Source organism: Lepidochelys kempii, chromosome 2 (assembly GCF_965140285.1).
Source record: "Lepidochelys kempii isolate rLepKem1 chromosome 2, rLepKem1.hap1, whole genome shotgun sequence".
Taxonomy (NCBI): Eukaryota; Metazoa; Chordata; order Testudines; family Cheloniidae; genus Lepidochelys; species Lepidochelys kempii.
This window is the reverse complement of record NC_136381.1, coordinates 184,247,823-184,262,726: the sequence shown is the minus strand read 5'-3', so window position 1 is coordinate 184,262,726 and position 14,904 is coordinate 184,247,823. Positions and strand designations below refer to the sequence as shown.

The following is a 14,904-nucleotide window of genomic DNA, read 5'->3' as shown; positions in this document are numbered from 1 at the left end:
ATTGCTTTCCTAGGACACTAGCTTTGCAGTTTACCTAATGCAATGGTGCACCTTTGCAACATTGAGGGGTTGGGTAAGCAAACTGTGCAGTGCCAGTGGGCCACATATATTTACATAAATTCACATGAATTGTGTACACATTTGCATAAATTTAAGTGGACATTTTGTTAGCTTTATACTCCCCAGGATGCATTTAGAATAAATGGAACCTGTATAAGTAAAATATTTTATGACCCTTACTACCCTTCATTTTCTCTTGCTCTTTCTGTCCTTATCCATATTCTTATTCCATTTTTCCTTTTTGCTGTTTTTTTCTGCTAAGTTAACAAAACTGTTCAATCTTCAGGTTCAAGTAAGTTAAAGCTACTCCTTTTTAGGAATTGATATTTGTTCGCTGTTGTTTCTTCACATCCTTCTAATTTATAAATGGCTTTCTTGTAACACTTCCCACACTACGTAAATGTAGATCTAAACCAAAGCTTGCACATAGTATAATTAGTTTTAAAGTAAGTATAATATTTTTGCCATAGCATTTGTTTTTATTCCATGACATGACAGATAAAATAATTATTCACCAATAGCCAACATCTAAAATTTTCAACTGGGGTGTTTGAATCTTTAGAAATGAACTCTAACAGCAATGAGAAGGTGCCTGTTCAAGCAAACTCCTGCTCCTGTTGAATTTGAGCTCCATACGGAACACAGAAGTACATTTTTTATGGCATGCAGAAGGGGAACTTCTCACCTGCAATCTGAATGTTAAGGAATCTTGTCTTGCTGAGGGACCCATGAAAGCAGCTGTTTCCCTTCTGCGCTCCATCCGAGGGCACGACAGAAAACCTTAGGTAGTTAGTACGTAAAGGTCATCTAGTGTCCTCTGTATATTTCCAGTCTTGGGGATGTACTGATAAGTGGAGATGAGACATGGAAACCTTCTGGTAGAAGTTCCTTTTAGGGCTAGTCTACACTGGTAATGCTAAAGTGCTGCCACGGCAGCGCTTTACTGTGGCTTGTGTAGTCACAGCAGAGCGCTGGGAAAGAGCTCTCCCAGCACTCTTAAAAAACCCACCTCCACGAGAGGCGTGGCTCCCAGCGCTGGTGCACCGTTTACACTGGCGTTTTACAGCGCTGAAACTTGCTGCGCTCAGGGGGGTGTTTTTTCACACCCTCAAGTGAGAAAATTGCAGTGCTGTGAAGTGCCAGAGCGCTCATGCGCCTCTCCCACCCTCACCCTTAGTGTATGCACACATTCTGACAGCATGGCTATAAAAGAGGATGTGGTGCCTATTGCTGCCTTAGTTCCTTTCACTTGCAGCAGTGAAAGAGCATGAATCTCTCCAGACCTTGCAGATCCGTAGTAATATAAGTGCCTTTTTAGATTAGTTATTGTTAAAAAGTTTTATAGTTAGGATAGTTTTAGATTAGGGTTTTATTTTGGAGTAGGAATACTTACTCGTTCCTTTTGGTAGATCCCAGTGCAAAGCAGCATGTTTTTAAGAGGTGTCTGGTGGGCATGTTTGGTGCCTGAAATGACTAGATGAAAGTCATTCCACGGCACACTGTGCTATCTGCAGCACATTTACTCCTTCGGCCAAAAGGAAAGACAAAGTTGACTTCAGGCCCTTCCGTTACAAGAGGCTTTGTTGGTCAAGCCAGTGGGATCCAAAATAATTCCAAGGGATCTGAAAGGAAGGATAGGAGAGCTGAAAAAATACAATTTTAAGTGGAAAAGATTGGTTATGTGGCTGTCTGAATATTGACCCTTGTTCAGCCCCCATGCAACTTATTTTAGAATATTTACTATGCTTGAAAGCACTGGGTTTGTCTGTCTCCTCCATTAAGATCCACTTAGCAACAATAGCAGAGTTTGTCACACTCAGTAATGGAAAATCCATTTTTCGCATATGTTGCTGAAAAACTTGTTAAAAAGCTTATTGAATTTGGATCTGCAAGTATGGGACACTGCACTTCCGTGAAATTTGAACTTCCAATTTTAATGCAACTTACGTTTCCCCTGTTTGAATCTCTAGTGAGCTGCTCTTTGTTGCATCTTCTGTGAAGACAGCTCTTATGATAGCAATCACTTGTGCTAGAAGGGTTAGTGATCTACATACCTTAATGGCAGACCCACATTATTCTGCTTTTTATAAGGACATGATGATTCTTAGACTGCATCCCAGATTCTGTCCTAAAGTGATATTGGAGTTTCATGTAAATCAAAGTATTCATTTACCAGTATTCTTTCCAAAACCTCATACCCCTGTAGGTTACGTTCCTTAGATACAGAGAGAGCACTCTTACATTATCTGGCTACAACTAAAAACTTCAGTTCCTCTCCTGAGTTATATATCTCATATGTGGGTAACTCTGAAGTTCAAGCCCTTTCAGCACAGTCTTTGTCTGGATGGGTTAGACAAGTATATTGAAGAGTGTTATAGAGAGACTTCACTCTCTCTTCTTGTTCATCTTAGAGCCCATTCTGTTAGAGCAATTGCTGCATCTGTAGCATGCATTAAACATATTTCCTTTACTGAAACATGCAAAGCTACTATGTGGATTTTGGTTCACGCTTTTATGAAGCATTATGCATTGGATTTGGCAGCCAGATCTGGCACACGGTTTGGCAGTGGTGCTCCCGTCATTCTTTAATTAGGACTGATGCTCCCTGCATCCGTCTGATGTACTGCTTGCCAAACTTCCTAAGAGTGGGAATATGCAGAGGGGGCCTTTGGAGAAGAAACCAAGGTTACTTATTTGTATGAGTATTTGTACTCCCTGCCTGCCTTCCCCACTCTTGCGGAGTCCTTATTTCAGTATTACTTGGAATTCCACTTTAGCAGTGGAAGGTAACTGAGATAGCAGTGGGTGCCACATCCCCTATTAGAACCAGGCCCTCAGAACGTGCTCGAACAGTGGGGGTGGATGGTCGGAGGGGCACCGGGGTGCTCTGATGGGTATGGCTACCAAAAGGTTTCATCCTCTCAGCTGCACAGGCTGGCGCATCCCCCGAGACTGTGAATATGCATCTTGAAGAACTACAGTTACAAGTAACCAACCTTCAGTTTCATATATTGCCCTGATTTACCCTTTCAAGATCTGTACTTTAAAAATTACAATACATTTCACACAAATGTGTTGACACCCAGTTAAGGTTGCTGACATTTAATATAACCCAATATGGAAAATGTATAACTAATACAGCATTATCAATTGAAAAAAACCTAAGCATTTAAAAAGATTGGAAGTAACCACCTCAGATAATTTGCATATCTACATAAATTTACAACTTTCAAAGGTAACAATATTTTGGATAAGGAAGCTATTGTCATATGAAAATTTACTTTGCATGATTCCAGTAACACCCTGAGTAACTCTAAGCCAAAAGACCTAATTTAATTTACATAATTAGATATAAATATATCAATAGCATGTGTGTATACAGTATTCTCAGTAAGGTTAACTGTATTCTATGAGCATTCAGTTACCATTATTACACAGTATCTGTTTTGTAGAGATTGGACATATTAGCTTATTAACTTAATTTTCATGTAAAGGTGAATTGGTCATAGCTGAATGAATTGGTTATACGCTTTCCAATGTTATTCAAAGCATAACTTACATTACTCATTCTAGATACATGTAACAGTGATGAAGTACATTTACAGGACTTTATTTTAAAATTTGAGTATATACGTAATTTTGTTATTTTTATCCTAATTGCTCTCAGCAGTCACAAACACAGAGTCCTGATTAGGTGACCGATTAATCCTTAATCGACTGCTACTATCTCTTAACGTCTGTGTATTCTTGTCCAGTGTAATTCTCCATGCTGGCATGAATTCTTTTAGAAAGATATTGTTGTAGTTTTATATTTTATATCTAAAGATGCAAATGAAAAGCATTTTGTTTAATTGTATCTTTTTTGTTCTAGGTAACAATAACAGAGCTTCAGGTAAGGTTTGAATTTCATTGGTTCATTGTGCTATCTAGATGATTATACTGTGCTCCTCAGTGGCTTGTGATTAGAAATGCTGTTTTTAGGATTGCATATATTAACTGGTGAAAGGGGGAAAAAAAAGTTTAACAAGAAAAAAATGTACTTGCAATGCAAAAGTGTGCAGTGTATGTACAATGATTGATTGATTGAATCCCATATGTGGCTTTTCTTTCAGATACAGCTAGCACAGAAGACAACTCTTGTCAATGATTCAAAGTTGAAAGAGCAGGAGTTCATGGAGCAGGTAGGGGTCTTGTTTGAATAAGAAGAAATAGTGTTCATAAAGTCATAGAGTTGAAACCCAGAAGGGACCACCAGATTATCCAGTCTGACCTCCTGTACCTCACAGGCTACCACCAGTGCCACACACGCACTAAACCCACCAACCCAAATTAAACCAAAGTATTACAGCCTGCAGCAGGCTAAACTATTATGTGCCACAGGCAGACAGTAGTGGGGACTGCAATGCACCACTGCTTGAGGCCCCTGCAGTGGCAGGGAATTGATTAAATAAGAACTCAGATAGGTCTGGCAAGTGACCCACACACAGTGCATCAGAGAAAGGTGAACCCCCTACCCTTCCAAAGTCTCTGCCAATCTGACCTTGGGAAAATTCCTTCCTGACTCCACATATGGTGATCAGTTGGACCCTGAGCATGAACCAGTCAGATAAACATTTGAGAGGGAATGCTTGGAAGAACCTCAGAGTACTGGCCCACCCCATCTAGTGTCCCATCTGAAGCCATGGCAATTTATTCTTTTTTTCTCTCCCACAGTAGAGCTAAATGCTGTTTAACAGCTAGCCTTAAAATGTAATTTTCATAGTTTTGTACTCTTTAACCCCTGAATAGTCCAGTATGGAAACAGTTTTTAGTGTTTTCTTTTTATACAAACAAAAAAAGCATCTCACGTACATGAATGGTTGAGATGTTCATGTTGCAGATCTGAAAGTCATTTCAGTTATGTTTCATTTTAATTGTTTATATTCATCACTTGTTCTTTTGTGACTGTTTAGATTCATATACTGAAAGACAGGTTGAAAAGTTATGAGAAAAATGTGTATGTCACAGCTGTCGGATCACCATACAGAGGTAAGGAAAACATATTTCATCACGTAGTAAATAAAATAGCTCTTTAAAAGAAATGGTCACACTTCGCAAAGTTTGAAAAAGTGATATTAATCTTTTTTTCTAATGTGACATTTAGTAACTGCATAATGGCTGTGCAAGATCCTGTTAGATTCACTGTGGAATCTTGCTCGTATTTTGTCCTATTAGAGTTTACTAGAGCTGTCACATGATTCCATGAACATTTTGTGATAGTTATATTTATTTTGTCACCACTATAAGAGCTTTGTAACCTCTCTACCAGAGCTTTTGAGAGCTTTATGTCTCTCTATAGTCAGGAATAAACAGAACAAAAAAGCACAGCAATCAGTGAAACACAAAAAGTTGAAAGTATTTGATTGTAAATCTATAGTCTGATTATGGGGTGGCATTTTATTATTTAGCCCTATACACATGCATGATGCAGTGCAATCAGTAAACCATAGCTGTGTCTCAGGAATCTCGTAGGTTACTTCGGACAGATAAAATACTGTGGTTGTTTTGTTGTTTTGAATGAATATGGTGCATGCCTTTGTGTTTCTGGTGTTACTTACTATGGGATTGTTAGAGTAACCAAGCGGAAAAGGTAAAATAATGGTCTAGTTATGGAGCATCCCAACTAATGCTCACATGTAATAGCCAGGTTTATAGTGGTGAAGAGGTGAATGTTTGCCCGAGCCCGGGTGACAGCTGTTTTACCAAGGCTGAGAAGAGATATCAGAGGGAACACAAAAACGTTAGAGGTCCCTAGGTCTAGAAAAGGGTGGGGATTGGATAGCCAGAGTCTGCCAGGGAGTGTCAGTGAGGGCTGACAGTTGGGCAAGAAAACTTTAACAGAGAGACATGGAGACTATAGCAAGCAGACTGGGTTTCCCAAGAGAGAGCTGGGAGTAGGCTGGACCTACCTGAACTATGGATAGAGAGGTTAAGTTTAGGTAAGGCCATGAGTTAACCTGTTTTCCTAAATGCTGTGTTCCTTTTGCTAATTAAATGCTACTTTATTTTGAAGAAGCTGGCTCTGAGTCACTTTAATTAGCTGCTGTCACAGGTTTCTGGAGAAAAAGGATTATAGTTGCCAAACACAGTTGGGCCTGTCAGATTAACGCAGTTGGTTAAAGAGGGGAGCTGCAGCCCAGAGCTCTAGTAATAGAACCTTCATAAAGTGTAGGAAGCCAAGCCTGTCACCTGACGGATGCAATCAAGACTAATAGGGGTCTTAAAAACCTCAGTAACCATGACAAAGACAAAGAAAAGGTCAGAAGAGTGGGAGCAGACAAATAGGGGAACAGTACCTAAAGGCTAAACAATAGAAGAAAAGAAGAATTTTTAGAGGGGAGACTCTTCTGAAGAAATGAGGCTGGTATGAAAAAATTCAGTACCTAGCACTTTCTGGAGTGTGTAAGAAGTAATAGTCACATCCTGTTTGGGAATATTAGAGACAAAAAAGTGGGCAAAATTTAAGCCTTCTAAGGCCAAGTGCTGAAATATAGGTAGTAGGAGATCTTTGTCAAGCCTTGAGGGTAGAGGCAAGGAGTTTGAATTTCTTGCAGCAGGCAAGCCAGTAAAAAATACTTGCAGGGAGTGATATGATCAAAGTCAGAAGAAGAGGAGAACCACCGTTAGGTAATTTAATATGTTCTATCATTTTCCATAAAATATTTTCTTTCTTTAAAAAACATTGAGTATAATTCAAAGCATTGTCACACTCAGCTGTGATAACTAAAACTATATTGGTGACATAATGAGAAAAATACACTAAATTTTGTTTCATGTGGATGAGCTAATGAAGCCATGCTACAGCATGGCTCATACATTCTATTATCAAAAAAAGCATCCTTCAGATTAGATTTTAAATCGTTACAGTGATTTTGTGGTAATACAGTGGCCCTTTCTTGTATCAAAATTTAAGAACAGACACAAAGGGTAGAAGTATAAAGTTATATACTTCACCGTTCTTTTTCTTAATATGAGTAATGATTGTTGTGATAAACATCTTGTTCTTTGCATTGGCTGCTTCCTTTTGGGTTTTTTTTGTATTTGTTTAAAAAAAAAACAAAACTCCTTACAATTAAATTGGAAGTAATACTAAAAATACACACATTTTTTTATACATCTGAAGTAATTAGCTTTTTGGAAAGTTGTAAAATATATGTTCACATTCTGGGTAAATGCACAACTGTTTGTAGGTTTCCTGAGAGCTGCTCATTAGACTTGGATGTGTAACTCGACAAGAATGATTATTCTTCAAGAATATAGTTTTTTTCCTTTGTCCTAGATATGGAGATCAATGATTTCTAGTGGGTTTTGTGGAAATTGCTCCTTTCCTTGTGGATCTGTGAAGCTTATTTTTCTGAAATGTCCATTCTGTCGAGCATTTGGGAAACTCCTGAAAAAAGTTAAGAAACAATCTGAATAAGATTGACATTTCCAAAGAAAGACCTTGCTTGTGTCTAGAATTAGGTCTGGTCTAAGCACACCTTTGTTATTACTATATCGGATTAGAAAAGGATATAGTTAAAGCAGTAAAACAACCAAACTTGTATGCTCGTGTAATAGTGCTTATATTGGTATATCGTGGTTAGACTAATCCTCAGTCTACAATATATTGTAGTTTTATTTTCTAGTCTTTTATCTTTCTTGGTATAGATGTTTGTTGTTTCCCTTAAATCTTTTTATATCTAGTTTTTAAAGATTTACTGATTAGTAGGTAAAGTTTGTAACACAATGTGCACCCCAACATGGTGTAAAAATGTATTGTACTTTGAACATACTTGATTTTAATGATGATTATATCAGTATGGCATAAACACACATAACTGGTAATTGTGTTACTGTAATTGAATGGATTTTGCTGTTGTACATTTTGGATTCACTCCAAATGAAGTAATACTTTAAAAATGCTGAGTCAGATTTATACAGATGATGGTGCTTGAAATGGATCACAAGAGGCACAATCCAGACAATCTGGCACATATCTTTCCTTTCATTATAAGTAACTTGCTCTGTAATTGATTAAAGCCAGGAAACTATTACATTGGAGAAGAAAAGTACTCTAAGTAGAAAGCAAATTTTGAGTAGAAAAGGAATACGAAAATACTGCTAATGCATGTAACAACACTGAGATTGAGAACTTCTACCACTAATATATAAACGTAAACTTTCTTTGGGAAATATCTGAAAGCAAAGTGATTTATAGGTCTAGACAGAAATATTTTATATCTGTAATGAGAAGATGAAGATGCTGCCAACATATAAGGTCTGCAGTTGATTCTAAATACAGACCAATAGGATGTGGGTAAAGTGATCTCCCTGATTCTCCAGAAAAAGAACAAAGCCTATAGGTCTGGTGACACTTAAATAGTAGTTGAGCTGCTGGTCACTATACTATTTGTAATCAGGGGAGAAGCTTTAATCTCTTGGATAGAGAATTTTGACAGATCTACAGTGAAGGGAAACCACTGAACAGCTGTTTTAAATAAAGACTTCTTTTTAATTCTGATCAGTATTTTGAGTTGCTAAAGATGGTTTCCTTATTCTTTATGGATGGTGAGCATATAGAAAGTGAAAGTATTATAGTAGTCTTGTGGAGGAATTCATAGATGACCACGTGTACACAATTAATAAATTTGGACTAAGAAAGTTATCACCCATCTGCCACTCTCCAGTGGCTTTTGCCACACCCCTCTTCTGCGTCATAACATATGCCCTCATCTGCCCCGTGGCTCCATTTTCCCCTTCCTGGCTACCGTTGCAACCAGTTCCAACCAGCTCTACGTGCTCCTCTTCCCTTCTCCACCCAATCTTCCCCCTCCTTCCGTCAGCACAAATGTAGCTCCCACATCCATATCTTCCTCCTCACCTCTGGTGTCATGTGCCTCAGCCCTCACCTATCCCCACCTCTCCACCTCCCATCGCATCTGCCCTCTCTCACCACCATTCCTAATCTCATGCCCATCTCCTTCTCTGCCCCCCAGCACCTTCCCCTTCTTTTGCTGTCTCTGGAACACCTGCTCCATATCTAAAAAGATCTGTCATCTGTGATCCTCTTCATATCTTGCCTCTAGCTCCTAGCTCTCACGGATCCCTTCGTCTGACACTGCTTCTGCAGCTGCCTGGTCTTACAAAGGTGCTGCCCTGGATCAGAGCATGATTTGGGTTATTGGGCTTCTCTTTCATTCTTGCTGCTTTGACATCCCCCTCCCCCTTCTTTCAAACATCACTGCATCAGACTCTTCTCTCCTTTCGCCCTCCATGTTGCTTGACATCTACTGTTCATCCAACTCCTCCCCATCAGCCTTCCTCTGATTTCAACTTCAGGTTCTCTTCCTCTACTCTCAGTCTCCAGCGCTCATCCTCTGTGACTTCACCTTTCATGTGGAGGGCTCCTCTGACTCTTTAGCTGCACATTTGCTCACCCTCACCTCTTCAGCCAACCTGCAGCCTCGTTCAGCTCTTATTGTTCACCTAAAGACTTGGTCTTTACCAAGCATTGCTCTCTCTTTGATATCTGTTGCTGAGTTCTCCCTCTCCAGCCATCATCTGGTCTCTTTCAGCATTGCTCATCAGCCACCTTCCTCACGCTTTGTCACTTGGCCTTTCTGTCATTTTTTCAGTCTGTCAACACTGATGACTCCTTGTCTGTTCTCAGCCCTCTCTTCCCTTTCTTCCGTTGATATGGTTGTTAATACTCTCTATTCTTCATTCTCTCCACCCTTGAGTCTTTTGCCCAACTCTTTAATCACAAAGTTCACCCTTCCCTGGCTCCCCCTTCCCCCTCCTTCTCTCTCTTCTCCCCCCCCCCCCCCACCCCCAAGAGCAGTTTCCTTTGCTCCTGTGGTCACGCTGCAGAGCTTCTCTGATGGAAATTCTGTGACTAGGCTGATTTCCTCTGCTGCAGATTTGTTCTGTCCTCTTTCAATTCTGCCATCTTCCTAGCTAAACAATTCTACTTAATTGAATGCATGTCCTCAATCCCAGCTGCCTTTTTGGCACATTTGACTTGCTCCTCAACCCTTATTTCATCCTGCCTCTACTTCTTTCTCTGCACAAGATCTTGACTTCTTTTTTTTGTCAGGAGAAAGTTGACAAAATATGACATGATCTTACCGTCCCCCTTCTGTAATTTTCATGTCATCAGCTTCCCTCTCTCAGGTTCAGAAGTTTCTCAACTGCTCTCCTCCTTGAACTTCTCCACTTGCATCAGCGACCCATCCCATCTCCTTATCCCCTTCATGCCTACTCTCATGCCAACCTCTGTCTTCTCCTTCTGTCTCTTTCCCTCACAATACAAATATGCTTTAATCTCTCCCGTCATAAAAAACAAGTAAATCCACCCTTGACACCACTTGCCTTTCCAGCTAGCATCCCAGTTCCCTTCTCCCTTTCATCTCTAAGCTTGTTAAACATGCTGTCAGCAATCCCTGGCTGGAGTTCCTCTCTTCCAGTTCCACTCTAAACCCTCTGCAATCTGGCTTCTGCCTCCATTGAAACTGTTCTCTCCAAAGTGTCTAATGGCCTCCTCAAAGCCAAAGTTCAGAACCAGTACTCCATATTCATCCATGATCTTTCAGCTGCCTTTGACACAGTCCACGATGCTCTTCTTTGAAATCTTTACCTCCCTTGGCTTCTGTGACTTTGTCCTCTCTTGGTTCTCCCCTATATCTCGAATTGTTCCTTCAGTGTGTCCTTTGGAGGATCCTCCTCATCCGCCATCCAACTTTCTGTGGGGGTTTCAGAGAACACTGTCCTTGATCCTGTCTCTTTCTTTATTCCTTGTCTCTATGTAATCTTGTCCACAAATCCAAATTCAACTGCCATTTCTATGCAGATGATTCACGTATCTACCTCTCTACTCCAGTCCTGTCTCCTTCTGTGCAAACTAAAATCTCAGTCTGTCTGACATTTCCTCATGGATGTCTAGCTGTAAGTGCAAGCTCAACATGGTTAAAACAGAGCTCAGAATCTTCCTTCCCACACACTCTTTTCTTAGTCACTGTGGGCAGCACCCCATCTTGCTGTCACTCAGGCCCATAACCTGGGCATCCTCTTCACTTTGGGTCTCTCTCTAGGTCTTCACATCTGTTCTATGTCTAAATCTTGCAGATTCTTTTTGTTAAGATCTCTAAGATACAGCATTTCCAATCCATCCACACAGCTAAAATGTTATCCAGGCTCTCATTGTCTTGCATCTCAATTACTGCAACATCCTTTTCTCTGGTCTTGACAAATGCATTCTTTCCTCCACTCAATCTATTCAGAATGTTGCTGCAAAGATTATTCTCCTAGCCTGTATCTTTGAATCTCTCTGTTGGCTTCTCTTTCTCTATTGCATCAAATACAAAGTGCTTGTCTTCGTTTTCAAGGCCCTTCAGTACATATCCACTATCATTCACTGTTGAGATGTTGGTTCCCACCTCCATCAGTCAATGATATCAGCCTCCATCACCCACTTACTACATTTTCAAATGAGCACCATTATGCTCTCCTGCATGCCCCTCATGCTGGGGAGGTGCTCTTCATAAACATCCATAAAGCAAACTTGTTATCCTTCTCCAGATCCCTCCCTATAACTCTCCTTTGCCTTGATGCCTACAAAAAACTTGACAATGGTTAGGCTGCTGGCTTCCAGAGACCACTGTCTTTCACACTGACCAATATTGTCTCCTTGTTTCCTTGTATTCCCCTATTGATTTATCTGTATCCATCTGTTGTATCTTATCTTATACTTACGTTGTAAGCTCATTGGAGCAGGGACAATCTTTTTGATTTGTTTGTACAGCACCTAGCACAGTGGGATCCATGACTGAGGTGTGTAGGTACTCTGATAATATAAATAATATCGCACTATCAGAGAGGGAGATGTAATTGGAAAGAATATTAAAAACTGGAGATATATTCTGTCTGCCTCTCAACCATCCCATCATCTCCACTTCCTCAGCCTGTTTGCTTACCCTTTTAAATTACACAATTTTACTATATCATCTGTATAAAATAAAACTAGGGCTGTCAAGTGATTAAACAAAATTAATTGTAATTAATCGCACTGTTAAACAATAATAGAATACCATTTATTTAAATATTTTTGGGTGTTTTTCTACATTTTCAAATATATTGATTTCAGTTACAACACAGAATACAAAGTGTACAGTGCTTACTTTATATTATTATTTTTATTAGAAATATTTGCACTGTAAAAAACAAAAGAAATGGTATTTTTAATTCACCTAATAAAAGTACTGTAGTGCAATCTCATTATCATGAAAGTTGAATTTACAAATGTAGAATTATGTACCAAAAAAACTGCATTCAGAAATAAAACAGTGTAAAACTTTAGATCCTACTCAGTCCTACTTCTTGTTTAGCCAATCACTCAGACAAACAAGTTAGTTTACACTTGCAGGAGATAATGCTGCCTGCTTCTTGTTTACAATGTCACCTGAAAGTGAGAACAGGCATTTACATGGCACCGTTGTAGCAGGCATTGTAAGATATTTAAGTGCCAGATGTGCTAAAGATTCATATGTCTCTTCATGCTTCATCCAACATTCCAGAGGACATGCTGATGACAGGTTCAATAACAATCCAAAGCAGTGCGGACCAACTCATGTTCATTTTAATAATCTGAGTCAGATACCACCAATACAAGGTTGATTTTTTTTTTCCTTTGTGGTTCGGCTTCTGTCGTTTCTGCATCAGAGTGTTGCTCTTTTAAGACTTCTGAAAGCATGCTCCACACTTCATCCCTCTCAGATTTTGGAAGGCACTTCAGAGTCTTTAACCTTGGGTTGAGTGCTGTAGCTATCTTTAGAAATCTCACATTGGTACCTTCTTTGTATTTGTCAAATCTGCAGCGAAAGTGTTCTTAAAATGAACAACATGTGCTGGGTCATCATCCGAGACTACTATAACATGAAATGTATGGCAGAACGGGGTAAAACAGAGCCAGAGACATACCAGTGCTTCCCCAAGGAGTTCAGTCACAAATTTAATTAACACATTATTTTTTTAAAGAGCATCATCAGCATGGAAATGTGTCCTCTGGAATGGTGGCCGAAACATGAAGGGGCATAGGAATGTTTAGCATATGTGGCACGTAAATACCTTGCATGCTGGTTACAAAAGTCCCATGTGAACTCCTATTCTCACTTTCTGGTGACATTGCAAATAAGAAGTGGGTAGCATTATATCCTGTAAATGTAAACAAACTTATTTGTCTTAGTGATTGGCTGAATAAGAAGTAGGACTGAATGGACTTGTAGACTCTAAAGTTTTGCATTGTTTTGTTTTTGAGTGCAGTTATGTAAGAAAAAAAATCTACACTTGTAAGTTGCATTTACACGATAGAGATTGCACTACAGTACTTGTATGAGGTGAACTGAAAAGTACTATTTCTTTTGATTATCATTTTTACAGTGCAAATATTTGTAATAAAAAAATAAAGTGAGCAGTGTACACACACTTTGTATTCTGTGTTGTAATTGAAATCAATATATTTGAAAATGTAGAAAAACATCTAAACATATGTAATAAATTTCAATTGGTATTCTATTGTTTAACATTGCGATTAAAACTGCAATTAATCGCGATTAATTTTTAAATTCATGATTAATTTTTTGGAGTTAATTGCTTGAGTTAACTGCAATTAATTCACAGCCCTAAATAAAACCTTTGCATATAGAGTTCTGATCTTGTGAGGTACTGACTAACCCAACTCCCAGTAAGGTCAGAACTACAAAAGCTTGTTTGAGACCCTTAAGATTAAGAATCCTAATTAGACCAATTTACCCTGTGTATTTATTCAGATTTTTTAAGTAAGCAACTAAACTGGAGTAATTTCTTGATTCAGTTGAGCTGACACAAGCTTCTGAATTTAATTGGAAGGGAGGAAGGTAGCAGCTGCAATCAAGCAAACTCTGTTTTAAATGTATCTATTGCTGTATGTTGGTGTAGAAAAAAGATCAAGGAATGTATTCAAAAAAACTTGAGAAGTAATTGAATATCTTCTATATAGATGTTCTGTAATATTGTACATTCAGTTGCAATTAAATTTTAGGCATTTGACACAATTGTTCAGATTAATACAATGTTTCTCTACTTGATTATATTTTATTTCAGTCATTTTCTAAGTAAGAATAATTTTGGATTATATGAGGGACTGTCAGAATAAATATAGTCTTATTTTTGTTTACACAGATGGGAATCTCTGCCATGCTGATGTCTCTCTCTTTGGAGAGCCTACTGAGTTTGAATACTTGCGGAAGGTGCTGTTTGAATATATGATGGGCCGTGAGACTAAGGTATGGAATACTGTATGCTGTGATTTGACATGTGGTTTGGATTAGAATTGAATTTCTCACTCTTGCTGTGTAGGATTTGATCACCGTGTGTTTGCTATTAATGGAATGCTGTGACGGTAGCAGATAGTGTGTAAAGAACAGGGTTTCAGTCCTGTTCGGAGTTTGAATGATAGATCTTTGTTGTGTTTTGGTTTTTTTCTCTTGTGAACCTTATGATGTTGTTTTGACACCAAATTCCAGCAATAACTATTGTATTGAAGTATATCTTGTGACTAGTTCTGAAGTTTCAGAAGCATCTTCCCCAAAACCCCAAGTACCCTATTTCACAAGGGCATGAATCTTTTGTGGGTGGTGTTTTTGTTATTTTTTGAGGTATTTTGAGTAATAGAAGAGAGTGACTGAAAGCCAACTTTTTCAGTGTAGAATGTCAGCTGGTGAAATCCTCCTTCAGTTGGAATTCTGAATACCTAGTGTGAGTAGCTATATGTAGAAATTGGTTTCGTTT

General features: G+C 38.9%; 1 protein-coding gene across 7 annotated transcripts in view; it reads left to right on the top strand.

Annotated features, from left to right (window-relative positions):
* Positions 1-14,904, top strand: part of GOLGA4 (golgin A4) — a 111,429-nt gene that overhangs the window by 77,863 nt on the left and 18,662 nt on the right. For 5 of the 7 annotated variants that reach the window (XR_012157450.2, XM_073332979.1, XM_073332978.1 and 2 more), the window contains 4 exons: positions 3,932-3,952; positions 4,173-4,241; positions 5,013-5,088; positions 14,296-14,399. Coding sequence is in view for 5 of the 7 variants with exons in the window: in XM_073332979.1 (XP_073189080.1) it covers positions 3,932-3,952; positions 4,173-4,241; positions 5,013-5,088; positions 14,296-14,399 (270 nt within the window). In the remaining 2 variants the exon portion in view is untranslated. Of the gene's footprint in view, positions 1-622; positions 846-3,931; positions 3,959-4,172; positions 4,242-5,012; positions 5,089-14,295; positions 14,400-14,904 lie in introns of those variants that run through there. The other 2 variants (XM_073332980.1, XR_012157451.1) reach the window with 2 other exon arrangements.